Below are 14,699 nucleotides of genomic sequence, written 5' to 3' on the forward strand. Positions count from 1 at the left end.
AACAGGGGGCAGTATTGATCAATTTATTATAATTTAAGATTCAGCAGTACTGATTCAAATTGCTCATTTAACCACAATTTACATATCTATAATTTAGAAAACGTGAAACAAAATAACATGGATGTACACCTGAACAAAAATCTGGAAAAAAATTTGGGTTATTGTATTTTTCTTGTCTAATCATTATGGGGTAATTATATTTGTTCTTGTCTCATCATTATCAATACAATGATCTGCTTATTGACAAGATGAAGCTCAACTTACTTATTAAAGCCCTACTGATAAAATTGTTGCTTAATCCAGAAATGACAGACACGACGTTGACATTTGTGCCAGTGTTTACCTTGATTCACACTTAATTGTAAGCGCTTGTTTTTCACCGCATGTCAGCTAAGGGGTTTGTGATTTGCATTTTTTCCGCTCGTCACTATACCAATAGTCTGTTGTGTGGACACAATACTCTCAAGTATTGATCTGGGGGTGAAAATGGGAAGACATTCTGGAGGCCCCAAATCTTATAGGTTCCCACTGTGAAGCACCCCCCCCCCCCCCCCCCCATCGTCCTTATAATTTATGCAAATGTCACAGCAATAACTCTTTCCTGTACATACAAATTGAATGTGAATGATTGTAAAAGTGCAAATGGGCATTACAAATTCTGACAGACTGGCTTGGGCTATATTTTTTACTCTCTGTTCCAATAAATGTTTTCAGTTTCATGTCTTGGTATGACAAGAGTAAAGCATTTAATGTGAGAAACACTAAGTGACAGAAAATTCTTTTAGGGGCTGCTGTTGAACAGAAGTTTTCCATACAAGTAGAAAACATAAATGTACACCCAGGTCAAATAAGAGATTTAATTAAATTCAGATTAAAGTACACTACAACTCTGTTAAAGGCTCAGAACAAATTATGTTACTGTTTTTGAAGTTGTGCTTTTTTTTTTAAACATAGAAGTATCCTCTGGTGGCATTTCGCAACCAAACACAGTCACTTCATAACCACAGTTGATCTTGATGTAAGAAGCACAAAAATGTTGACTATTGACCAACCAAACCAATTCACGCTTGAATCTTTAATACACTTTAAGTTAGAGCTTCAATTCCTCCACCGCTCTTGTCTTGATGTGAAGGAGAAACTTACTAGTGGTGTTAATTCAAGATAATTCTCCAGGAAAATATGAACAAGGTGAAAGGTGAAGTATAGAACTTAACAAATTAACTTGTGCATTTTTGGGGGGGCGGCAATAGAGACAACGAGGCATTGAGTTGGTGTGATTACTACCCTTTTTTGTTGCTGTTATCATTGTTTTGAACTAATTGGTCAACTTACTGCGAAATACACTTTAACTTCCCTCTTATCCGTTTGGTTCTCAGTATGCAAAGGTGAAAATTTTGTCAATTGGACACATTATAAGACCATGCAACAACCACATAGGGGCACTCTGGGAAATGCGAACAGTTCAAATACACAGAGGAGACATCTAAATGACAGCAGGAACACACGAGTAGCATTTGGTAGATATTAGACTGACATTAAACATATTTTCGTTTAAAAATGACATTTTTTTGTGTTACATGACATCCAGAAATCAGTTATTTTAAAATAGCAACCCCTACCCCCAAAGAAATCAGTACATCATCATTGTTGAGCCTCACCGTCTCATTTAATGTCACGGTATGTGTTTTTGAAGGAAGATTTCAGTATTCTCTGATTTTCTTCAGATTTTTATTTTGATTTGTCATATAGCCGTATTCCAATTGCACCTCCTGCTTGTCCCGCATGCCCTTGCTGTCAAGGAAACATTTTCTTGTGATTGCTTTTAAAAGTTACCCGTGTAACAGTACACTTTCACCCCATTGTAAGACATCATAACAAAATACCAGTTGTGTTATTTACACCAACAATAAACACTTTCAGTCAAGATTGCCAAGGTTGAAAAAGGCTTGATTCTCCTCATCATGAAGACCTTCAGAAACTTTCTTGCTTCCTTCACACATTCCTCCAGTCCCTTCTTTCTGTGATGTATTAATCCTCCGTGTTGATTGGACTCTGTTTTATGTTCCTGCGAGGAATAAAACAAACATGTCTCATAAATGACAACTTCTCATGAAAACGAATAAATGTGACGCACCTGAAAATATTGACAAATTATTTACCCAAGACATTAAACAATATTTGTTTATATATTTTATTTGTTGATGCTTGCAGCCTAGGTAGTGCACCTCTTCACCCTCTCCAAGATGTTACATCCTGAACTGTGTCGTAGGCAGTTTGCTGTGCAGACCATGTCAAAAGCACAGAAAGAGGCCAGTGCAGCAGGAGAGATGGAAGTCGCTGTAGGGCAGGGGTAGGGAACTCCGGTTCCTCGAGAGGCATATCCGTTTTAGATCTGTCCCTACTCCAACACATCTGATTCAATTGTTTATGATCGTTTCAGGCCTCCATAGAGCTTGCTTGATGAGCTGATCATTTGAATCAGGTGGGTTGGAGTAGGGAGGATATGTCCATCCATCCATCCATCCACTTTCTGATCCGCTTTATCCTCACAACGGTGGGGACTGGGGTGCTTCAGCCTATCCCAGCTGTCTTCGGGCAGTAGGCAGGTGACAGGAACCGGTTGCCAGCCAATCACAGGGCACACAGAGACAACCATCCGTGCACACAATCACACCAAGGGACAATTTAGAGTGTTCCCTGAACCTACGTTGCATGCTTTTGGAATGTAGGAGGAAACCGGAGTACCCGGAGAAAACCCACGCAGGCACGGGAAGAACATGCAAATTCTACACAGGAAGGCCGGAGCCGGGGTCGAACCCACGACCTCTGCACTTTTAAGTTGACGCGCTAACCACTCGACCACTGGGCCGCCAGGCAGGATATGTGTTAGAATATCTTCAGTAGTCCACAGTGTGGACCCTCCCTCTGATGTGTTTTGTGACCTTTCCCTAAGTTCAGTGTGGGATGGGCGTCTCCCCAATCATTGCATCTGTACCACCTACACACCTGCCAGTCTTCACCTCGTCAGCAACACTCACCCCTTGCAGCATAAAGGCCAGTCTGAAGAGCCACCCATTGCCAGTTCGTCAGCTGTCTTCTCTGCCATCCTCTCTGCTGCCCAGATGTTACGTTCAAGCCTTCATGTACACCTCGATTTGATTCCTCTGACTGCTTTTGGTTCCTGCCTCCTCGACCTATCCATCTTCCTGACAATAAACCAGTTCTGGGTTCATTGTGTCTGCCTGTGAGTCCTGTGCTCATCTCAAGCTCAGCTGAACAATATAGCTCTCGAGGAACCGGAGTTGCCTACCCCTGCTATAGGGCAACAACCCAATAGCAGGCTCGCTACCACCTCATTTGTGAACAGAGGAACATGCACATGTTATAAGCTGAAACACTGCTCATATGACCAGAGATTGGCTGGCGACCAGTTCAGGGTGTCCCCCGCTTGCCACCTGAAGACAGCTGGGATAGGCTCAATAATGCCCGCAACCCTCATGAGCAAATTTGATGAAAACTCTGCGCTGCGAGGCCCGTTGGTCTTTTTAATCCGGCCCGCCGAAGATTGGTGCACAATTAAGGTTTGATTGCATTCATTTCGTTTGGACTTGTAATTACAGGCATTTCAACACCAGGTGGCGCAGTTACTTCAAGTTGCAGAGCACAGGGAGGGAGGGGTAGACGAAGAAAGAGGGAGAGAGTAAGGACTGTGGAAGGGAAAGTGATATGTATTTGATTAAACGAAGCGGGTAACAAAGTACGAAACATTCAGGAGACGCCTGGAGTCGGAAAGACTCAAATCTATGAGACTTTGAAAAACAAGGAAGCGATTCTTACTCAGTCCGATTCTGGCAATTTCCATGCTCAGAATTAATTGCTTGTGGCTCGAGTAAATGAACATTTCCTAGAATGGTTTGATTGTTATCATGTTAAAAACTTTCCGCAAACTGGACCGCTAATAAGAGAGGAGGCGAGTTCCATAGCGCTAACTATGAGCATCGAAGACTTCGAAGCGTCCCGAGGCTGGCTTCAAAAGTTCATTGCGTGACATCAGCTGAGCAATGCTGTCATGTGTGGTGATCGAGACGAGGTAAAGTTAGAGACAGTGAGTGAGAGGAAAGAAAAGCCACCAGGTCTCTTACTCGTCTCATTTTGTAGCAAATAGTCCTAACTTTGTAATATTTTTTATATTTTTTTAATATACCTGTACTGTCTGCTACAGTTTTTGGGCAATATATTGTTGCACTTGTTGCTTGTGTTGTCACACATGTACATACCTGTCAACTCATACGGTTTAGCCATAGTTCATACGGATTTTGTGGTGAATCTTACGTATATGGCCGTATCGCACAAATCATACGGATTTTGAAAATTTCCGTTTTTTTGTTTTTTTTCCCCCTAACAGGTAGTTCCATTTGCTTTTGCCCAGAATGGTGCTAGTCTACTCGAATGCTTTCATTTCCGGTAACTTAAGTAATACCACTAAGTAGAATGATGATTAGATATTAACCAGACATTGTATTATGGAGATCTACAATAAATATCATTGAAAATTTCGTGGGTTTTTTTCAGCCGTTATTTTGACATATAAAATGCTTTGGTATGTTATAAGGATTTTTTGCTCTTTATAAGGATTTTTTTGGTAGTTTATACAGGTTGACGCTCCGAAAAGTTGACAGGTATGCATGTATGTTGTTAACATACTTGGACGTTCATGTAGGACATATACAATAGTTGTTTCAACATTTTCATTAAAAAAAAAAAAGTATGTTCACACTAATGCTTTTGTTCTGTTGATGTTTGGTGTGGACTGTCAACCTATGCAGTTTTTTATGTGTACCGTATCTTGTGCTGACCCGGCACCTGTCAAATTTTAGAAATCCATGTGGCCCCCGAGCCAAAAAGTTTGCCCACCCCTGACCTAGAAGTTAGAAGGATAAAAAAAAAAAGTAAAGCCTTCTGAGCAAAATTGCATAAAGTCTGCAATTTCCCAGGCGCTGGCTTTATGCCAGCAGAAAATCAAAGCTCAGTAACATCAGTTGCACTGAGACGAGGGAGCCACACTCAGCTGGTAGACTTTCTCTCGAATGTAAACATTTTTATTTCTCTGCAAGTTCATGTTATCGGTACCAAGTATTTTATTTTTTTTTTTTTATTCTCGCTTTTTAAAGATACACTTGCCATTCTGGATTGGCAGACAGAGTGTGGACCAAATTGACTCGTAAAAGTGCTTTTCCAGTGGGAATGTGTAAGCACGAATTTAGTGGTCATACCCTCTTTTGTACATCGCTAGTAAATTTGCATCATGCTTTATTTCACAGGAAACGGTATCACTGTGACATGAATTATTTGTCCAACCTCAATAGAAACAGAAAACGGATTTCAAAGGGGTAAATATTTATGTATGCAGTCACTCTTGAGCAGCGGTCCCCAACCTTTTTTGCCCCACGGACCGGTTTAATGTCAGACAATATTTTCAGGGACCGGCCTTGACGGTGTGATGGATAAATACACCAAAATAATATGATATGACCTGCATGAAAACTGTGGTATCTTCGAAACATAAGAATACTGTAAACACAAATCATGACATGAGGAATGTGCTATCTGGCCGCAATGCTCTCTGGTTACAATGGTAACGTTTAAATGTGCCTTCAAAATAAGATACAACGTGCATGAAAAATACGACTCATCATCGCCGCATATCGTGCAAAGTGGGTTGAGTGCATGGGAATCTCCCGTTGAGATAAATCCATATTTTGAATAGGACTCCTGATTCTGTCGATTAAATGTAGCTTTCTTTTTCTTGAAAGTCGTAGGCCAGTGGTCCTCAACTAGAAATGCTGTAGGTCCACTTTTTTTTTTTTTTTTATAAGACCAAGGTCCGGTCCCATGCACGGCTGTCATGGGGAGCAGGGCTATATGCCCATTTAGTATGGTCAAGCCAAGCTTATACAAATCAACACTCCTCACAACCAACCAATAATGGGGTGCATGAAAATAACAATTATTCACTTTGCGAATACACAGCAAATAATGAGAGGTATTGTGTTGAGGCACAGGAACTCTTATTTTGTTAAGTTGTGCCTGCTTAAGAATAGAAATAGCCCTTTTAGGGAAATAAGACATTTTTACTTTAACTTTGTTAAACAGTAGTTGTCTTTTTTTCCCTTAATTTAACAAAACCAAAACAAAATACTAATTTTACCAAAATAAATACTAAACATGAAAACAAAAATATTATTTTCATTTAATTCCCATTTTCACATCCCCTCTGAAATCACTGAAAATATTTATCAGAAGAGGAGTTAAGAACCATTTTAAATACTGACACAAGGGAGCACAGGAATGTGCAGTGCTGTTCTTCCACTAAAGGTGAATGCAATGTCTGAGGAATGCAAATATTATTTGAGGACGCCATTGGGATGTTCATTTACCATGTTGCGGTGTTCTGCTGTTAAACAACTGCAAAGATCCCCGGGTAGACGGGAGCAAAACTGCACACAATCGAAAACTCCCGCGATTCGTCTTGTCTAATTGTCTGTGTGCGGCTCTCCTGGGCTGAAGCTGTGAGCACACTGTGGCGTCGCGCATGCGTCTGTTTCATCCATTTTGAATGCGTGTGTATTGGGATGGACGCGTGCTGACGCTTATGTATGGACACACCTTAAGTTCAGAGGAGCTAATCAGCGCATCGTATATGCTGACGCTTATGTATGGGCACACCTTAAGTTCAGAGGAGCCAATCAGCGCATCGTTATCGCCGACATGCCCTGCTCAGCCAGGGTCTCCAGTTAGTCAAACATTATACACACACAGTCGCGCTGCTGCGTCCTCTGCAATACATCTGTTCGTGCACGCAAATAATACAACGGATAATTTTAACAAGCGATCGCGGTAATGCGCAGATTATAGTCCAAAAATATAAAATGTATAACGTAAAAATCACTTTATAATTTATTATTTTATACAATTTGCCGAGGGTCCGGACAGAGGTGGTCCGGACAGAGGAGGTCGGCGGTCCGGACAGAGGAGGTCGGCGGTCCGGTCGTGGATCGCGGTCCGCCAGTTGAGGAAGACTGTCGTAGGCTCCTCTTCTGTCTCCTGGCTGGGCCTTTTCCCCTTCCCAAAGATGCTTGTTGTTTACTCATTTTGCTAGCTCACGGGTTTCATTTTAGCAGTAACCTATCACATGACCGAGAAGCGCACCTTGACCTGCGTCAAGAGTGACATACTGTAGACCAGGGGTGTCAAACTCATTTTTTGTCGCGGGCCACTTCGAAGTTATGGCTTCCCTCAGAGGGCCGATGCAAAATCTCAACGTTATTTATTACCCATGACAATTTGAAATTTCGGTACAGATTTCAGCAAGGATCATGAAAGTTCACACACATGATTTGCTCCTGCGGGCCACGTAACGTGACGTGGTGGGCCGGATCTGGCCCCCGGGCCTTGACTTTGACACCTGTGCTGTAGACGAATGTAACAGAGGACCGTACCGGTCCGCGGCCGGGGGGTTGGGGACCACTGCTCTAGAGCATACATCACATTTTTGGGAACATTTATTTTACAAAAACTGAGTTCAAGAATTGTAGATCTGGTTGGATTTGAAACTTGTGCTTTGCGTCACATTGTGGCTAAAGGTAGAATCTTGGATGGTTATTTCGCCTTTGTTCAACTGAAGATCTTAAATTGCATGTACGGACGTCTGATTATTTGTCCATGTGTTCGTCTGGTGACTAACTGGTAATATTTTCCTTCACCATGGATACAACACAGAGCCATAATTACTGTATTTTTCGCACTAAAGGACGCACTGGATTATGAAGCGCACCTTCACTGAATGGCTATTTAGTAAAATTTTTTCATACATTAGACGCTTTGCATTAAAAGGCGCAATCTACAATGCGTCCACTAGATGGTGCTACGCTACTTCATTCAACTCGAGAGGCGTCCGTTCAACTTGAGAGGCGTTCATGACTGCCTCTGAAAAATGTAAATTAAATATTACTGTACTTAAATGAAACTACAAAAATTTAAAATAATGCATCAAAACAGAAAATCAAGCGATGAAATCACAAAATAACTTCTATATCCCCCCCGCCCCCTACAGAATTTATTTTGTGATTTCCTCGCTTGATTTTCTTTGTGGTTTCATTGAAGTAAGAATTAATTTAAGTTTTTCGGAGGCTGCCATGAACGCCTCTTGAGTGGAATGGAAGAAAGCACGGAGACCGACAAAGACGTACAGTACCTGTATTTGCTGAGACTGTGAAAACCATTAATAAAGTCTGCGTTGAAAAAAAATAATAAAACCACAACCACAGCTCTCCTTTTTTCAACAAATACAGGTGCGTCTTTGTCCGTCTCCTTCCCTTCTTTTCTTCCGGTCAACTTGAGAGGCGTTCATGACCGCCTCCGAAAAACGCATTGGCATTTCCTTTATCGTAGCGCCAACAGTACAATCTGATAAGATAAGATAAGAGAAGATAAGAAAACCTTTAATAGTCTCACAATGGAGAAATTCCCACTTCACAGCAGCAAAGTTATGAGAGGAAGAAATAGAAGAACAAAATTAATAGGAGCTGCTGGAAAGGCAGCCACTCTCGCTGCACCATCTTGAAGTCAAAATAACACAACAAGATGTCAGTCGCAGTTATATATTCCTTTGTTGTGTATTCATAAATGATGAAATCACAATATAAATTCTGTAGGGTGGGGGGCTATAGAATTCATTTTGTGATATCCTCGCTTGCTTTTCAGTTTTGATGCATTATTTTCAATTTTTGTAGTTTCATTGAAGTAATTGTTAGTTTATGTTTTTCGGAGGTGGTCTTGAACGCCTCTCGAGTCGAACGGAAGAAGGCACGGAGACAGACAAAGGCGTTCCTGTATTTGTTGAGACTGTTTTAAAAAATGAACACCACAGCTCTCCTTTTTTTGGAGCTGCAACAAAAACTTATTTAAGCTAACTTATTTAATAAAGCAGCGACAGTTCACTGAACCAACAGAAATGCTGTAGGTCCACTTTTTTTTTTTTTTTTATAAGACCAAGGTCCGGTCCCATGCACGGCTGTCATGGGGAGCAGGGCTATATGCCCATTTAGTATGGTCAAGCCAAGCTTATACAAATCAACACTCCTCACAACCAACCAATAATGGGGTGCATGAAAATAACAATTATTCACTTTGCGAATACACAGCAAATAATGAGAGGTATTGTGTTGAGGCACAGGAACTCTTATTTTGTTAAGTTGTGCCTGCTTAAGAATAGAAATAGCCCTTTTAGGGAAATAAGACATTTTTACTTTAACTTTGTTAAACAGTAGTTGTCTTTTTTTCCCTTAATTTAACAAAACCAAAACAAAATACTAATTTTACCAAAATAAATACTAAACATGAAAACAAAAATATTATTTTCATTTAATTCCCATTTTCACATCCCCTCTGAAATCACTGAAAATATTTATCAGAAGAGGAGTTAAGAACCATTTTAAATACTGACACAAGGGAGCACAGGAATGTGCAGTGCTGTTCTTCCACTAAAGGTGAATGCAATGTCTGAGGAATGCAAATATTATTTGAGGACGCCATTGGGATGTTCATTTACCATGTTGCGGTGTTCTGCTGTTAAACAACTGCAAAGATCCCCGGGTAGACGGGAGCAAAACTGCACACAATCGAAAACTCCCGCGATTCGTCTTGTCTAATTGTCTGTGTGCGGCTCTCCTGGGCTGAAGCTGTGAGCACACTGTGGCGTCGCGCATGCGTCTGTTTCATCCATTTTGAATGCGTGTGTATTGGGATGGACGCGTGCTGACGCTTATGTATGGACACACCTTAAGTTCAGAGGAGCTAATCAGCGCATCGTATATGCTGACGCTTATGTATGGGCACACCTTAAGTTCAGAGGAGCCAATCAGCGCATCGTTATCGCCGACATGCCCTGCTCAGCCAGGGTCTCCAGTTAGTCAAACATTATACACACACAGTCGCGCTGCTGCGTCCTCTGCAATACATCTGTTCGTGCACGCAAATAATACAACGGATAATTTTAACAAGCGATCGCGGTAATGCGCAGATTATAGTCCAAAAATATAAAATGTATAACGTAAAAATCACTTTATAATTTATTATTTTATACAATTTGCCGAGGGTCCGGACAGAGGTGGTCCGGACAGAGGAGGTCGGCGGTCCGGACAGAGGAGGTCGGCGGTCCGGTCGTGGATCGCGGTCCGCCAGTTGAGGAAGACTGTCGTAGGCTCCTCTTCTGTCTCCTGGCTGGGCCTTTTCCCCTTCCCAAAGATGCTTGTTGTTTACTCATTTTGCTAGCTCACGGGTTTCATTTTAGCAGTAACCTATCACATGACCGAGAAGCGCACCTTGACCTGCGTCAAGAGTGACATACTGTAGACCAGGGGTGTCAAACTCATTTTTTGTCGCGGGCCACTTCGAAGTTATGGCTTCCCTCAGAGGGCCGATGCAAAATCTCAACGTTATTTATTACCCATGACAATTTGAAATTTCGGTACAGATTTCAGCAAGGATCATGAAAGTTCACACACATGATTTGCTCCTGCGGGCCACGTAACGTGACGTGGTGGGCCGGATCTGGCCCCCGGGCCTTGACTTTGACACCTGTGCTGTAGACGAATGTAACAGAGGACCGTACCGGTCCGCGGCCGGGGGGTTGGGGACCACTGCTCTAGAGCATACATCACATTTTTGGGAACATTTATTTTACAAAAACTGAGTTCAAGAATTGTAGATCTGGTTGGATTTGAAACTTGTGCTTTGCGTCACATTGTGGCTAAAGGTAGAATCTTGGATGGTTATTTCGCCTTTGTTCAACTGAAGATCTTAAATTGCATGTACGGACGTCTGATTATTTGTCCATGTGTTCGTCTGGTGACTAACTGGTAATATTTTCCTTCACCATGGATACAACACAGAGCCATAATTACTGTATTTTTCGCACTAAAGGACGCACTGGATTATGAAGCGCACCTTCACTGAATGGCTATTTAGTAAAATTTTTTCATACATTAGACGCTTTGCATTAAAAGGCGCAATCTACAATGCGTCCACTAGATGGTGCTACGCTACTTCATTCAACTCGAGAGGCGTCCGTTCAACTTGAGAGGCGTTCATGACTGCCTCTGAAAAATGTAAATTAAATATTACTGTACTTAAATGAAACTACAAAAATTTAAAATAATGCATCAAAACAGAAAATCAAGCGATGAAATCACAAAATAACTTCTATATCCCCCCCGCCCCCTACAGAATTTATTTTGTGATTTCCTCGCTTGATTTTCTTTGTGGTTTCATTGAAGTAAGAATTAATTTAAGTTTTTCGGAGGCTGCCATGAACGCCTCTTGAGTGGAATGGAAGAAAGCACGGAGACCGACAAAGACGTACAGTACCTGTATTTGCTGAGACTGTGAAAACCATTAATAAAGTCTGCGTTGAAAAAAAATAATAAAACCACAACCACAGCTCTCCTTTTTTCAACAAATACAGGTGCGTCTTTGTCCGTCTCCTTCCCTTCTTTTCTTCCGGTCAACTTGAGAGGCGTTCATGACCGCCTCCGAAAAACGCATTGGCATTTCCTTTATCGTAGCGCCAACAGTACAATCTGATAAGATAAGATAAGAGAAGATAAGAAAACCTTTAATAGTCTCACAATGGAGAAATTCCCACTTCACAGCAGCAAAGTTATGAGAGGAAGAAATAGAAGAACAAAATTAATAGGAGCTGCTGGAAAGGCAGCCACTCTCGCTGCACCATCTTGAAGTCAAAATAACACAACAAGATGTCAGTCGCAGTTATATATTCCTTTGTTGTGTATTCATAAATGATGAAATCACAATATAAATTCTGTAGGGTGGGGGGCTATAGAATTCATTTTGTGATATCCTCGCTTGCTTTTCAGTTTTGATGTATTATTTTCAATTTTTGTAGTTTCATTGAAGTAATTGTTAGTTTATGTTTTTCGGAGGTGGTCTTGAACGCCTCTCGAGTCGAACGGAAGAAGGCACGGAGACAGACAAAGGCGTTCCTGTATTTGTTGAGACTGTTTTAAAAAATGAACACCACAGCTCTCCTTTTTTTGGAGCTGCAACAAAAACTTATTTAAGCTAACTTATTTAATAAAGCAGCGACAGTTCACTGAACCAACAGCAAGTTATAAACATAGCCATCTTGGAGTCGACGTATCACCATAATGACCATACAAAAGACGCACCAGATTTTAAGGCGCTCGGTGAGCTTTTAAGAAAATTGAAGACTTTTTGGTGCGCCCGATCGTGCGGAAAATATGGTAGAAGGTGTGGAGTATGTATTTACCTGTTAGAGCGGTTCAGGGAAGGTCTGTCTTGCGTCATAGGTCATGTCAGGTATGTATGACTCATGGAGATCAGGCTCTAATGGAAGAGTGTCCAGAGGCAGGTCAGCATAGCCATAAGGAGGGTATGGACCGTCTAACTCTAAAAAGGTAACAGAGAGAAGGGCATATGTTTTACCTTATGAAAAAATGGTCTCCTTTGTAAGATACCATGCCCTAATACTGTACATTTCAGTGTGTCTACCACTTAAATGGATAGGATAAGATAAGATAAGATAAGATAAGATATCCCTTTATTTGTCCCGCAATGGGGAAATTACAGTCAGAATTCAGATAGGAAAACGCTGGGTAGGGAGAGGGAAAAAAAACCCACGCTCGAACTATCCTCTTCTGAGGATAATTTAAGTCCAGGATAAAAAAAAGACCCTAGCACATAAATAAGCATATGCCAGTTACAACAAGTCACAAGACATAACATGTAATAAGGGGGAGGATGAATGGGAATGGGGGGGGGGGGGGGGGGGGTGACCGCGACGCGGCAGTCCTGGCCAGCTGCACGGACGAGCGCTCTGCAGATCGAACCACGTCACGGGGGAAAAGAATCGGAGCGATGAAGAAGGTGATAATAAGGATGTGTATGCGCGTGTGGTTGTCCAGTTGTGTATGTGTATGCGTGTACAGGTCATAGCTGCTTCGTCGAGGTCTGCTCATGAAGACAGTCCCGGCTTATCAGTCCATGGCCGAGAAGGAGGGGGGTGATGGTGGGGGCCCTAGATTCCATGCATACTTCCATCCAGGGGAAAGGGCCAGATAGCGTTGTTTGTTTTGGAGGGACGGCCGCCAACAATTTCAGACAGCCTTGAGTCCGTGGCCTGTATCTCTTCACTGGCGCCAATCAGCCAAATCCGCAATCTCTTTCCGCAGCGCGGGTTCCAACTTCTCCATGTTGTTGTCGATCGTACGGAGTCGCTCCAAAACCGCATCAATATTGCGGTTGAGCTCAGTCACCGCTTGAGTCTGAGTGTTGGACATTCGCGCCAAACCATCCAGAATGACCGGCAGCTTCTTCACTTCCAATTAAGCCGCTCCCGTCGGTTGAATTTTGCGATAGAACAGAAAGCTGCCAACACCAAACAGCAGCATACCTGTTATCAAAAGGCCGAGAATGTAGATGTCTTCCACATCCTCAACGGACAGTATTGACAGGCACACCATTCTCCACTTTCTCCATGGATCAAGGGCGTATCCGGCAGCAAATGTCCCCGGGGGGCAAGCAGGCTCCCCACTGCCTGCTCTTTTCGTCGAAAATATTTTGTCAATTGCATCGAGAGACCAGCCAACTAATTCCATGGTTAGTTCTTCGGATGAAAATACGGTAGGAGGCTAGGAAAAGCTAGACAAAGACAGCACAAAGACTAAGTGGCGAGCAAGGAGAGGGTGGGGGTGAGGGCAGGAACTGAGCAAAAAGCGTCCGCCTTCGTCGAGAGCCAAGCAGATGGATGCTGCATCAAACAGAAGCCTATTTCTTTTTGCCCTAAGGGGGGAAAACAATACTAAGTGCTCTATGGGGCAGAAAATACTTTTTACTGTGATTTGATATTTGCATGATCTGATTTACACGTAATTACCGCAACACGGATGGAAACAAATTAAAAGCACTCTCCTGTCAAAAAAAAAAAAAAACATGAAAAACTACAAGTTGAAGTATTGGAATTTATCCATCCATCTTTCCATTTTGTTAAACTTAATCAGGTTTAGGCAGCAGATTAAGAAGGGAAGCCCAGACTTTCTTCGCCCCAGCCACTTCGTACAGCTCTTCCAATGATATATTCCTCTATCCAGGATGGATTGGGTTGTTCCAAGGGCCTTTTCCCAGTGGGACATCCCCAAAATACATCACAAAGGGGGCGTCCAGGAGTCACCCTAAAAAGATGCCTGAGACACTTCATCTAGCTCTTTTCGATGTAGCGCCACAGTGGCTTTACTCTGAGGCTCTCCCAGAAGCCCCTTACCTCACTAAGGGAAGATCCGCACACACAGCAGGCAAGTTATTTTCAGCTACTTATCACATACTTTGTTCTTTTGGTCAAGAACCTAAACTTATGACAATATGTAAGGGTGAGAACAAACATAAATCGAGGACTTCACCTTCTTCAGCACACAAGCCCGCATCACGGCAAACAATGCACCAATCTACCAGTCAATTTTCTTCTCCTTTCTTTCCTCACTTGAGTACAAAACCCCAAAATACTTGAACTTCTGCATTTGCTCAGGACCATGGCCACAGATTTGGAGGAACTAACTTGCATCCGAATTGCTTCAGACTCCATGGACTGACTGCTTCAGCGAGAG

General features: G+C 42.2%; 1 protein-coding gene across 2 annotated transcripts in view; it reads right to left on the bottom strand.

Annotated features, from left to right (window-relative positions):
- Nucleotides 1–843: 843 nt before the first annotated feature.
- Nucleotides 844–14,699, bottom strand: part of LOC147193285 (junction plakoglobin a-like) — a 159,184-nt gene continuing 145,328 nt past the window's right edge. For both annotated transcript variants that reach the window (XM_086133564.1, XM_086133563.1), the window contains 2 exons: nucleotides 12,350–12,489; nucleotides 844–2,065 (listed from right to left, as the gene is read on the bottom strand). In XM_086133564.1, coding sequence (XP_085989690.1) covers nucleotides 12,353–12,489 — 137 coding nt within the window. In that variant the 3' untranslated portion in view covers nucleotides 844–2,065; nucleotides 12,350–12,352. The remainder of the gene's footprint in view (nucleotides 2,066–12,349; nucleotides 12,490–14,699) is intronic.

The sequence above is a fragment of the Hippocampus guttulatus genome, chromosome 16, assembly GCF_054856545.1.
Source record: "Hippocampus guttulatus isolate MCC_2025c chromosome 16, RoL_Hgut_1.0, whole genome shotgun sequence".
NCBI lineage: Eukaryota > Metazoa > Chordata > Actinopteri > Syngnathiformes > Syngnathidae > Hippocampus > Hippocampus guttulatus.